This window comes from Fulmarus glacialis, unplaced genomic scaffold (genome assembly GCF_000690835.1).
Source record: "Fulmarus glacialis isolate BGI_N327 unplaced genomic scaffold, ASM69083v1 scaffold3177, whole genome shotgun sequence".
In the NCBI taxonomy this organism is placed as follows: Eukaryota; Metazoa; Chordata; class Aves; order Procellariiformes; family Procellariidae; genus Fulmarus; species Fulmarus glacialis.
This window is the reverse complement of record NW_009223645.1, coordinates 1-13074: the sequence shown is the minus strand read 5'-3', so window position 1 is coordinate 13074 and position 13074 is coordinate 1. Positions and strand designations below refer to the sequence as shown.

Here is a 13074-nt window from a genome sequence, read left to right as displayed (position 1 = left end):
GGAAGGAAAGGTTTGACGGTGCCGCTCCTAAGAGCGTGGACCAAGCTTGGTTTAATTAGCAGTGAAAACCTATTAAGGGATCAGTTTCCAAATACTGTGGCTTAGATAAGGTAACGAGGGTATCTCAGGAGTTAGTTTCTTGTTTTTGACATCTTTGCTCCCTCACGAGCCACCCCAAAGCTGCATGGGCACATTCTGTGTGCCTGGCAAGCTCAGCCATGTTTGGCAGCTGAGGGTTCATTCATAATCCTTAAATTCAGACTGAAGCGTGCAGCCTGTATTGGATGGCTGGTCAGCAGCTGAAAGACTCCAAGGTACCGAGGATCACATACTTCCTAGGCTCAACCTGATTCTCCTCTGTTCCTGCAATAATCGCTGCGTTAAGTACTTTCTGTCTGTAAAGCGGTAAGGATATGCTATGCTTGGGTTCCCTGTTGGGTCAGCGTCACATCCTAGGGCTTACGTGCTGGTGTGCGCACCCAGCAAGAGCAGACATCATTCCACCACACTGCCTGAACCACAGTTGTCCCTAATGCAGAGACCCTTCAAGTCTTGTTATGCAGCACTCGAGCTCAGCCTGAGCAGACCTGGATCAAAACAGAGCAGCACGTGCTGAGCTCTTTAGAGGTCTCTATGTTAAACGTGAAGGTGGTGGGCATCCTTAGCTGTGTGACTCTGGCCGTGTGTGGATGAAGAGCAGAGTGTGAATCCCCTCCTCTTAGTGAAGGCTAACGCTGTCCAGTATTGCAAGTGATGTCCTTTCCCCTGCTGTTCCTTCATAGTGACCATGATGATGAAGTTGCAAGCTTGGCTTCTACATCAGGTGGATTTGGTGCCAAAGCGTCTACGCAGAGGCTGCCTGTGAAGGACTGGAAAGCCAAGGCATCCCCTCGGGCTTCCCCAAAGCTAAAGCGGAAGGGCAAGAAAGATGACGGGTACGCTGGGCTTGCCAGAATACAGGTGGCTGTGGGACCAGCTGTGCAGGGCCACAACCTGATGTAGCCATTAGCAGTGAGACTAGGGTCTGAGGCTGAGCAGTGGCCAAGTGCTCCCAACCCTCACCCCATTTTGCAAATGGTAGTAACCTCACAAAAAGTGTCGCTGGTTACACTGACTGCCGCTCAGGGGTGTGGGAGTAGGTTCTGCACTACCTTTCCAGCTGGGACTCAAAATCCAAAATAGAGCCTGGGCTTCAGAAGACTGTGTGGGAGGTAAATTGCACATTGGGGGGGGACACTGGATCCATTTGCCAGTTTCAGTGAAGGCTTCATTGGAACTGTGACACTAGGAGTGTAGCTTAACGTGGCCTCCATTTCTGGTTGGCTTTTGAACGCTGGCACAGTGCCCTTGTTCAACAATAATTATCGTTTGTTACCTGCTTGCTGCTTTTGTGTGTTTCTAAACGTGCCCATATGAATGTCTTGTAAGTGAAAATTGATGACTGGAAAGGTCTGCCCATGGCAAATTAGACCAACCTGTCTGCATTAATGTGAGGAGAGGAGCACAGCTTCTGCACGGGGCTCTCTCCTCTTCTTGTGTTCCCATAGCTCTGTGATTTGGATCTCTGGCTGTGCAGATTACAACAAAGATGGACTATGGCATTAAGTTCCTGGCTGTGGTCCTGTACTGTGACACCCAGAAGCTCTTAGCCTCAGAAATGCCTTTCATTTTTCCTGCCTCAGTCCTTTTAAAGTTGCTGAATGGATGCTGTCTGGGAACAACAAATGTTTACTTTCCTTCTGGTAGCATTTGAATATTCATAGATTTGTGACTCTGATGGAGGCATGCAATATTAGTGGATCAGTTCAGTGTTTTTCTTTATTCTGCTATATGTGCTGGAGTGCATCACTAGTGTCTTCACCTGGAGAGCTGGAATCATTCTGGATGATTTGAAGCTCATTAATTCTATATTTAACAAATGGATACTTGGTTTTTCTTTGTAAAATATCAGGAAAACTTCAAAAGCTGTTTGGCAAAGCCTTCCCTGGCTTTGAATTTGGACAAAACTGAAAAATAGTGTGCATTGTTCTTTGTAACAGTCCTCATTAAGACTTTGTTCAAATCTCCTCCCTGCGAAGGGACCAGTCTGTAAGGAACTTCAGGGCCTGTGGATAGTGCGAATGATGGAGTCACAGTGCTGTAAGGACTGGGATTTCATCACCTTCCCATTGCTCTTCATGTTATACTAGGCAAAACAGAAGTATGATCTGGAGTGTAAAATCTAAAGCAACCGTAAAACGTGTGATCTGTTTTGACAGAAGACTTGGATAATAAGAGTAGTTAATTGGCATAATTGGATTACTACTTTTTCTCTTTATTTCCAGGGATGTGAACCAGTCGCCAAGATCATCTAACAACCAGGTGAGTCAGACCTGCTCTGCAGTCCGTCCCAAGGGCATGATGCTTCAGCTCTATTTACTGTCTTACTAAAGACCTGAGAGAAAGTTCATCGCAGTTCCTTGAAGTACCACGGGCCTCTGCTGTAACCGAGCAGGCTGAGATGGGGCTGTGGTTGGGCTTGGCATTGCTCTGCTCTCTGACTTGCGCAGCAGAAAAGGAGCTGCTCAGTGCTATCCAGACTGATGGCTTCCTTCTCCCTTCTGCATATCAGTTTTCATTTCTGTGTTCTCACAAGCCCTATATCATCTAAGATGCTACCACTCATTTCCTCTTCCCTGCTGAGATGACTCGCATGCGTTGGCAGCAGGATAAGCTGTTCCCAGCAAAGTAAGGGCCACAGTGCGGCCGGCCTGTTAGAATTTCTTATCCCTGTTGATAGTACCTTCATATCTGGCAGAAAATGCTCTCAGTCGAGTTGCGTACACTTCTTAAACTGCCCTTGATGTGTGTGCCTCCTTTAGATATTTTGAGCAGGTAAAGAGACAACGAACTATAGATGTATACTTCTCCAGTTGTTTGGTTATTCATGAATAAGTGAAAGAGCTGAAAAAGTGCTCTAGGAAACCTCCTTCTTATTCTACTGATTGCACAGCTCTTTCATAGGTGTTTAAAGTCGTTATTTACATTTGGAGGCCTGAACACTCTCTCTCAGTACCTGGCCAAAAGTGAATAGGATCTGTTTTCTTTTAGATGCCAGAGCTTTGAAGGGGGTCTTGAATCTAAGCAGTTGATATTATAAGCAACCATTTATGAATCCCATGCAGGAGCTTCATGTACCTTGCTTTATCAGTTTATTTCTTATTTTCTTATTTATTGCCTTAGAAATAGGCATTAAGCTGGCTCTGTTTTCTGCTTTGTGTGTTACGCTTCAGTGCTAGGCACAGGGGTTGACTTAATACCTAGCAGAAAGCTTGACTGACCTCTGATCCTGTTGGAAATGAATGCTTGTCCTCTCCATGCATAGGTGACACCAGAGTTCCAGGATGAGCTGATGTGCATATTGAGGAGCCAACAGCGGGAGCTCTCTGAGCTGCGTCAGAACCAGATGGAGCTGCTGCAGAGACTCACGGATCACCTTGATGCCATTCAGAGCTCCCTTATGGGCCACGTGGAGAGGGTGATTGACTCCCAGCGGGAGCAGGAGCGTATCCTTGTTCGCAAATGTTGCATGGCAGATAAGGAGTGGAAGGCTGCGAGGCAGACTAGAGACATGAGGAAGGCTAAGAAAGTTCAAGGGTCTTGGTAGCGTGGGCCATAGGTGCAGTAAAATTGCCTGGCTGCAATATAACTATTTCAGTTTCTCTCAGTCCCTTTCTAAGGGCAAGAAACTCAGAAATAGAACGGAGAAGAACTGATACTTTCTCCATGCCACTAAATCTTTTAGTTAAGACCGTAAGTGCTGCAATGCTGGAGTAGACTAGAGGTGCACCTCGTACATTATCCTACATCAGGCAGTGGCCAGTTGCACAAGAGTAATTATGCGATTATCCTTTCCTTCCTTTCCTCCTTAAGGCAAGTCAGTACTTGCACCAGAAACAGCATCTGGCTGCCATACTGCATAGCTGAATATAGAATTATCTTGTCTGTACCCATATATACATCTGGTGGTCACATGTCCCTTCTGTGTTTTTTGCAAAGTGCTTTCTTTTGGTGTTTTCAAACCTGGTATCCAATTATTTTTATTGTATTGTGAATAGTCAGTTCCTGTATGTCTTTTGCTGCACTGAATTTGGTCGTGTTCCCCAAACTGAGCAGCTCTAGCCTGTTTCATGTCTGAAACCACTCTTAACTTCTATGACATGACAGTGATTTCTGTTTTCTCAATTAACTAGTCTTGGATTTTCCTTTTTGACCATCAGGCTGCTATTTTCATAGATAATTCAGATAGCTTTCTACTGAAGTTCGGCTTCTAGAGCTGTATTGTAACATTAGAATAATTTTTCCCTATCTGCACAACTTCATATCTGCACTGAATTTTGTCAGCAGCTGAATTGTCTCTTCACTGTTTATTTTGTTGCTGTGTTTTTTCGGTTTTGTTTTTTAAGATGCACATGCATCTCGGTGTTTGTGTGTTGGCTCCTTCAGAGAGCTTGATTGCTTCATGAGGTATGACTAGCTTTTATTGAGCCTGGATTTGCTCCCGTGCACTATATTGCTTATGTCCACCAATTCCATCCTGTAAAAACATTTTTACCAATTTGCTTTTTATGGATATCAGGCTTCTTGGTTTCTGTAGTGGTTTTGGCTGGGATGGAGTTAATTTTCTTCATAGCAGCTCGTATGGTGGTATGTTTTGGATTTGTGACCAAAACAATGTTGATAACACACTGATGTTTTTGCTGTTGCTAAACCCTATCAAGGCCTTCTCTGTTTCTCACACTGCTCCGCCAGCGAGTAGGCTGGGGGTGGGCAAGAAGTAGGGAGGGGACCCAGCTGGGACAGCTGACCCCAACTGACCAAAGGGATGTCCCATACCGTATGACGTTGTGCTCGGCAGTAAAAGCTGGGGGAAAGGAGGAAGAAGAGGGGACATTCAGAGTGATGGTGTTTGTCTTCCCAAGTCATCGTTACGCGTGATGGAGCCCTGCTTTCCTGGAGATGGCTGAGCACCTGCCCACCGATGGGAAGTAGTAAATGAATTCCTTGTTTTGCTTGGCTCGCATGTGCAGCTTTTGCTTTACCTATTGAACTGTCTCTACCTCAATCTGTGAGCTTTCTCACTTTTACCCTTCCTGTTCTCTCCCCCATCCTGCTGCAGAGGAGTGAGTGAGTGGCTGTGTGGGGCTGTGCTGCCCACGGGGGCAGCTGAGTTAACCCACAATATGTAGGGAACACTACTGTCAAGCTTCTTTTAGCTGTTTGGCTTTTCTACCATGCCTTCCAGAGCTCTTCTCTCACCCTGGTCATTTGTTTAAGAGCACCCTGTCGTTTACAGGAACACATCAGCGTGTTATTAGACCCCTCTTTTACCAGAGCTGCAAATTTGCTCTCGCTGAGCCTCTGGAGGTGAGGCTAGTGTCCATCTTTGTGGACAGGAGTGTTGAGGGTAGAGAGTTTGTGCTCCTTAACATGCATTCTCATTAGAGAGAAGACTAGACCGAGCGCTGACGGAAGGACAACAGCGCAATGGGCAGCTCCAGGAGCACCTGTCTCAGCAACTTTCTCAGTCCCTTTCCACTGCTGTGTGTAACCGTCTGGAGAGGACCATTCGTGAGGAGATGAAGAAGACCGTACCCCAGTGTGAGTGTTGCTGCCTAGGTTTTGAAGGTGGATCCCTACAGTTAGCCCCGTAGGGATTGAAAGCATGCTGCCTAAAAGTGTTGGCACTGTATGAAATAGGAGTTAGGTTACATGAAGACTAGTCATTGCGCTTTAAACTGTTGCAGGCCCCACTGTAATCTGAGGAGAGGAGTTGTGGTTTGGAAGGAGTATGAGGCTCCCAGAGGGGATGCCTTTCTAGAGAGCATGGTCTGACCTTCCATTATAATCCATAAAACTTCTGGAGTCTGTTCGGTGGAGGAAGGCAAAAGAGGCTAATGAGTTTGGAAATGTTGACTGAAGCAAACTTAAGCTTGTCTTTGCCCTTCCTTGATGCACTGGCACCATCCATGTAAGGAAATGTTCGAAGAAATGCTGGTAGGAAAGCCTTCTGCAGCCAATAGTGTCCACCATTCTGCTTGAAGCAGGGCTACCCACTATTCTAGATCAGGTCAGCTGTGACTTTGTTGGGGCAAGTCTTGAAAACCTTCAAGGTTGGAGATTCCACAGCCTCTCTGGTGATTTCCAGAGCTGTACTGCCTTCCTGGCAAAAAGTTTCTCCTAATGTCCAACCTTAGCTTCCCAAGCCAGAGCTTGTGACCATTGCCCCTCACTGCATCATATCCAAGCAGAGTTTGACTCCATTTTCTTTTTGGGGTTTTGAAGTGTGACTCTAGGGTTAAAGCTGTACTTCGACATGTTTGTGTTGTGCCTAGGTATTTCCAAGAGCATGGACCCTATTGCTGGCCAGCTAAGTAACACTATTGCTGCCAAGCTCACTGCTGTTGAGGGGACACTGAAAGAGAGTATCACCAAGCTAGTGAAGTCAAAGGTAAGGAGAACCAGACTGTAGCTTTTCCTGGGGACATTGAGTTGTCATCTGCCTGGGTAGTGACTCCTCATACCTCTTCCCCTCACCTGTATCTCTAGGTAAGGTCAGTTTAGCTGCCAGTGGTCAAAGCTCTTTCCTGGTCTCATCCGGAAGAGTGAGCTTGTTGTGAACTCCCCTGCCTGCTTTGCCTCATTAGCCCTTTCTTTCCTTTACCAAGTTGTTCATTTTCTACTCGAATAGAGAATTCTCACTACAGCTGTGTTTTTAGGGCCATCTCAATCAGCCAAATGGTGAAAGCTTGACTGGCTCTTCTGCTCTCCACTCTGTTCTCTGTCTGTATGTTATTTAGGGAGCAGAAGCTTGTTACTTACCTTGGCAGGGAATGGTGGATTGTGGGAGGGAAGCAGGGGAAGGGGACAGGAGCCGTGCCTGACTGTGCCACCTTCCCTTGCTCTACAGCTGAACTACAGGGAAATGGTGATGTTCTCAGGCAGCCCCTCAGCAACCAGATGCTCTGCCTGTCAAGTGATGGTGCAGCCTGGTCAGCAGAAAAAGCCGAGGGAATACGTGCTTCTGACACTGCGCTGTCCTTATCTGATGTGGGCGTGTGGCAGGGACCTACAGTGTTTGTTTAGTCTGCAGCAGGCTGTTGTTAATTTTCTGGAATCTCTTCTGTGTGTGCTTGTAAGAACCTTACAGATACTGTTGTGAGGGCAACGGCCGATACCCTGCAGGGTCCGATCCAGTCAGCTTACAGGGAAGCGTTCCAGAGTGTCGTGTTGCCAGCCTTCGAGAAGAGCTGCCAGTCCATGTTCCAGCAAATCAATGACACCTTCAAGCAGGGCACACAGGAATGTGAGTAGGTTTTCTTCTGAGTTTTCTCTGCACAGCGTATTTGCATTAGTGGCTGCCAAGTTGGTCTTTCCTTATGTCTTTGCCTTTCAGAGTTCCACTGGTGACTGTTTAACCTCTTAGCCCATCTGCATGCTCTATTTCACACTTGGGAGATAGAAGCAGAAGTGAGGAGGTTTTTGTGGGTGGTGCTATAAGAACAGAGATTCACCTCTGGTCTTTGTAGCCCATGCAGCGAAACCCTTGGCTCATTCTGTGAATCTGTGACTTCTTCTATTGAGTAGAAAAGCCCAGCTGTAGGATTACCCCGTTCTGACATCAGGAAGATAATGTATAGAGAGGGTAGCAGTCCTGCAGCTAGGCCCTCATCTCAGAGGGCTAATGGAGTTGGAGAAGGTTTAGAGAAGGGTACAGGGATGATCAGAGGTTAAATAGTGGCTGAACAATGTAGATAGACATGGTCAGGCTGGAAAAGAGAGAACTGTACTCTTAAGTAAGGAAAATTGTACACTGATGCACTGGAGGAGATCTTTCCTCTTCTCAGGCTTGGGATCCAGTTCCTTGGCCTCCTGGCAGGCCAGGCAGGTATTGCTGTGCAGAGCTGGTTTCTGAGGGAGCCTGAAGTTGGCTAGTGCTGGCACAGCGACTTCTGTTGTCCGTACATCTGCAGTTTCCAGCTGCTGTTTATTTTGCACCTTTCCTTTTCCTCACAAGTCTCCCACAAGTAAATAGAGCTTATATTCTTCTCCCTTTTGATTAGACCAGTTCATAAAATATTTTATAAAATACAGCTTTTTGATCTCTGTAGACATGAATTTTTTTTTTTTTTTTTTGTCAGAAATATTCCTCCTCTTTCTTCACTGGCATTGAACTCCATCACTAAATGCAGATCACAACTCACACTGTGTATGAAATAAAATACCCTGGCTCTCACCTTTATCTTGCCCTGAACAAACAGTGCCTGTAAAGGTCTGGCACAAGAGAACTCGTGGCTTTGTTGCTGTGTCATGTAATTCTGCATGATGGGGAGGCTGGAAGCAGGGTTTCTAGGTTAGTGTAACGCAGCCCAAAACAAGGCTTGTGCGTTCTCCCCTCTCTCCTGTGCTCGTACACTGGCTCAGTAATTGTTTCTGCTGGAGGACACGTAGAGCCTGGCAGCTGGATTTCTGCCTTGACCATCTCCACAGGTACCGATGGCACAAACGTCTTCCTCTCTCGTTGCAGATATCCAGCAGCTTGAGACTCACTTGAAGAACAAGAAGGTACGAGAACAGGAGGCCCGGGACCCGCTGCTGAATCAGCTTCGACAGCTCATCAGCACCTTCCAGAGCACCACCGAGCAGCTGGCTTCCACTGTTGCAGCCAGCGTCCATGCTGAGGTGCAGCATCAGCTGCATATTATCGTGGGCAAGTAAGTTGGCAGCTGGGCTTGTGGAGAGAGATGTCAGTGAGAGGTATACATGTGCATAACAAAAACCTCTCCCTGCTAGTTGTGGAACAAACTATTTGCCACCATAGGGCTGCTTGTTGGCTGTGTGCACAGTATGACAAAGCATGTGGGCTGGTGTAACTGTTGCCCTGTAAGGCACAAAAGGAAGACCATGGAAGGTTTCTAACAACCAGATGTATCGCTGCTGCGTGTGGGAGCTCAGGGCCTGCTTTTCACAGCATCCCATGTGCATGTTGGAGGACTGAAGGACCTAAGGCAGCCCAAAAGCACACTCAATTCTGACTAGCCTTCCTGTTCTGAAATGTTCTTCTGATCTTTTGAAGGCTTTTCTTCTTTACCCTGTGTCCTCAGGCGGACCAACAGTTTCTGCAGGCTACTCTGTCCTCCCAGCTCCTCTGCAGCAATTTGTGCCTGGCCATCCTGGTTTCAAGATGTGATCCTGGCAGTGCCTTCAGCATAGTCACACCATGAAGCTGGTGGCAGGCTGCCAGGCATTAAGACTGGCCGATGGTCACCTGTGGGGCAGAATGCCCCTGGCTACTTTAAGCAACTAGAACATATGTCAGAGATCATTGGGGTCTTCGATGCAGACCAGACTTGCCAGAAGGCTACCAGACTAAATTCTGGTCTCGTTGCACAGGCTGTGCTTGCTCCCAGGGAAGTCCTGCTACTCTACCTGTGCTAGAGCAGGTTTGATGCTTTGTACCCTTTGTAAGAGGGGAGGATCCAGCCCTTGGGGGGGAAAAGGTGTAACACACAGCAGTGGGGCCTGCACTGTGAACTGGTCTTGTGTGGAGAAGTCAGAGGCTCAGTGGAAGTGCGTTCTCGTTCTAAAGGTGTCATCTGCAGGCTAGGAAACTGCATCTAACAGATCTGATACGGAAAGCTGGGCCCATTCAGGGATGAACCTAGAGCTTAGTAGCCTTGCTTGTAAGCCAGAGACATTAAAGATTTAAAATGCTGTACAATAAGAGACTTAGTTCCCTGAAACATCACTTTCTCGCACAGAATCCCATCATCTTCCGCATGCACCCTGGGACGTGGTGGTGTTGGCCACAGAGCTACCTTGCGCAGCATGTTTCCGATGCCTGTGCCTCAGAGCAATTTGTATTAACCCTTTGGTAGCCACACTACAATAAGCAAGCAAGCCTGTGGATTCCCGCTGGTACAAGCTTTGTGCAATGTTGTCCCTCAGCTCTTCATTTTCAGAGATGCTTGTTTGTTGGGTTTTTTTTTTTTAGCATGCAGGAGTCTATTTTGGCCCAGGTGCAGAGAGTCATTAAAGGAGAAGTGAGCCTAGCTATGAAGGAGCAGCAAGCAGCTGTCACCTCCAGCATCGTCCAGGCAATGCGCTCGTTTTTTTTGGATTTCCAGTCTCAGCAAACTCACATCCTTCAGATGCTCCAGCAGGGACACCTCAACCAAGCTTTCCAGCAGGTAGATGGGCTTCCTGGTAGTGGGCATCGCTGCTTGTTTGGGGGATGGAGCGGGGGAAAAAGGGCTCCTTGAGCTGGGGACGTAATCCCACGACTCGTACAGGAGTTGCCTGAAAAGACCTGTGGCAGCAGACTGCTCAAGGGGCGCAGCTGAACTCTTATGTGGGTTGAGCCAGAGGCGTGCAAGTTCCATGATTTGGTGGCAGTTAAGTTCCTTCTTCCCTGCCCATGTCCTGTCAGGACAGTGTCGGCGCTCTGGTTTTTTTTGCCATCAGTGTTGGCATGTGGTGCACCCCCAAAGAGAGCAGCTTCATAAGCCTCTCCAGGCAGATCTACCAGCTGGGGCCTGACCTTGCCTTTGTCTTTGAATGTGTAGGCAGATCCATTTGAGCTCCTGCAGACAAACTCCTCTGGGAATAATAGCAGTGCTGTGCCAGTGGGCTGGCAGGGCATGCAAACGTGGCCCTGCTCCGTGCTGGTAACTGTAACCTGCTCCCCTCTGGTTGGGGTCTGTTCAGCTTGGAACAAACACAGGTGTCCTCTGAGCACAGACTGAGCCTAAGCGCGGTCCTGCTTGCAGGGTTTGCAGAGGATTCTACTTCCAGAGGAGGCTGGTGAGCCATTGAGCTGGCCCAAGGCAGAGGGCTGCCTCGTGCTCTGTCCTGTGTCCCTCACCTGCCTGTTGTTTCCTCTGCATTTCTAGCTGTGTCTTCCTTGCAGGCTCTAACAGCAGCTGATCTCAACCTGGTCCTGTATGTCTGTGAGACTGTGGATACTCAGCAAGTATTCGGGCAGCATCCATGCCCGCTGTCCCAGCCTGTGCTGCTCTCTCTCATTCAGCAGCTCTCCTCGGATTTGGGTACTCGTACGGAACTGAAGTTGAAGTGAGTATGATCAGAGCACCGGGTCTGAACCTATGCAGACCTGTTCCTGGCTCTGGCTTTAAATTCACTGCCTGGAAGCGAAATGTGGTGCTTCGAACGAAGGTTGGAGCTTCTGTAGCCTGTTACCGGCATGCAAATAACGAGTAATGACTTGGAAAGAGTTGTAGGCATTGCCATGGAAAACTTTGCTGCCCAGAGGTAGTAGTAGAAGGGGTACCCAGCTGTAGGTGCTGTTACCTCCTGGATTATAGTCTGTAAATATTATATGCCGTCTGCGCGGTGATCTCCTTTAACCAAGGAACAATTTCCCTGTGGAGGTAAAAGGAGGGATAGTGCCATGTTTCCTCGATAGCTTAATATCCAGAGCAACTTTGCTCTGTCTTCAATTCTTAACCCGTCGCTGGACTTTGTATCAGCAGTTTCTTGTCGTGACTGCCAGACAGGCTCAGTGGGAGGTGGCAGCAGGACTTACTGGAACTGATGTCTGTTAGATGTTCTAAGCAAAGCTCGTGTGACAAAATAGTGACTGTGCTGATACTTGCCACAAACATTTTTAGTGAGTGAGTCAAAACCCTGTTATCTGTCCTAAAAAACTAACTTGTTAAGGTACCTGCAGGTTTTAACCATGGCTTGTATGGAAAAATGACTTAAATCAAGTTTTTAACTCAAGTTAACAATCGGGATGAAGCAAGCTAGAAAAACTGAAAAAGAAATTGAAGTTACAGATGAGCTGGTGATCAGAGTTAAAGTTGCTGCTGTTGAGTTCAGGCTGGTCTGTTAATGAAAGCCTTTTGCAGTGACCGCATTGCCTTACTCTCAGGCTGCAGTTTGAAAGTTTATGGCTCGTCTGAACTTCAGAATGGCTTGTTGGTAAAATTCTTGCTCTTCCCCCACCCCTTCCTGGATAGGCATATTGGAAGAAGACCTTAAATATATCCCTACATGAAATAAGCCTCACTGCTGAGGATTTTTACTGTCTAATAAGTGACTAATTCTGCTTATGCTAAAAAGGCATGAAAGAAAATATCTACAGAGCTGTGACCAGGCATGGCCTGTGGCCAAATGCCACCTCCAGCTCTGCTGGGAGTTCTAGCTTGCTCTTGTGCCTGGTTGGTTCAGGCAGCCAGGTTGTGTTGCACGTACTGCAGGCTGGAAAATACATAGGCTGCCCTTACATGTTAAGAAGGGATAGGTGGACTCTGCTGTGAGTCAGTAACATTTATTTTCTGATGGCTGAACGTACTGCACTGAGTTTTGGGTGGGTGGGGGAGCAGAATTGTGCATCTTCAGTGCTAAAATCAACGGAATCGGATTGGGATGGCACGTTGGTTTGGTTCTAACCCTGGTCTTTCTCCTTCAGTTACTTGGAGGAAGCAGTGATGCACCTGGACCGCGGTGACCCCATCACCCGAGACCACATGGGGTCAGTCATGAACCAGGTGCGGCAGAAGCTCTTCCAGTTCCTCCAGGTGGAACCCCACAACACGCTGAGCAAGCCTGCCCGTCGCCTCATGATCATGCTCCAGGGCCTGGTCACCCCCGGCATGACCTAGGAGGACCTACCTATCTTGTGGGCTGCTCCGTGGAAGCCCACCCAGCAGAACCAGTAGTTACTAACCACGTATGGCTTGTGTTAAGAGCTCTTGCCAGGAAATCTATCAACATGTGTGTGATGTCTCTAAGGCAAACGCCATCTGTGTATAGTCCCAAATAGTCACTGAACGCTCACTTGGCTTATTTTCCTAAATAGCCTCTTTTTGAGAGAATTAAATCTCTTCTTCACCTGCCCATCCGTCCCTGAGGCCTGGCTGGCAGTCCAAGGCGCATTCAGCAGAAGCCGGTGGATTTCCTACCCCTTTAGTTTGGAGTCTGCTGCCGTGAGCGGAGAAGGGAGGTCCACCCTGAGCCCCGAGCAAGGGGGCTGCTGGGGACACGTGCTCCTCGTTCACCAGAAACTAGTAC

General features: G+C 47.8%; 1 protein-coding gene across 1 annotated transcript in view; it reads left to right on the top strand.

The window, feature by feature from the left end:
- Window positions 1–12665, top strand: part of LOC104079722 (enhancer of mRNA-decapping protein 4-like) — a gene marked incomplete at its 5' end in the record, with an annotated part of 16830 nt that extends 4165 nt beyond the window's left edge. The window contains 10 exons of the mRNA XM_009581855.1: window positions 783–935; window positions 2325–2361; window positions 3365–3545; window positions 5485–5640; window positions 6375–6490; window positions 7180–7345; window positions 8567–8753; window positions 10034–10229; window positions 10949–11112; window positions 12473–12665. Of these exons, the coding sequence (XP_009580150.1) occupies window positions 783–935; window positions 2325–2361; window positions 3365–3545; window positions 5485–5640; window positions 6375–6490; window positions 7180–7345; window positions 8567–8753; window positions 10034–10229; window positions 10949–11112; window positions 12473–12665 (1549 nt within the window). The remainder of the gene's footprint in view (window positions 1–782; window positions 936–2324; window positions 2362–3364; window positions 3546–5484; window positions 5641–6374; window positions 6491–7179; window positions 7346–8566; window positions 8754–10033; window positions 10230–10948; window positions 11113–12472) is intronic.
- Between the last annotated feature and the right edge of the window lie 409 nt (window positions 12666–13074).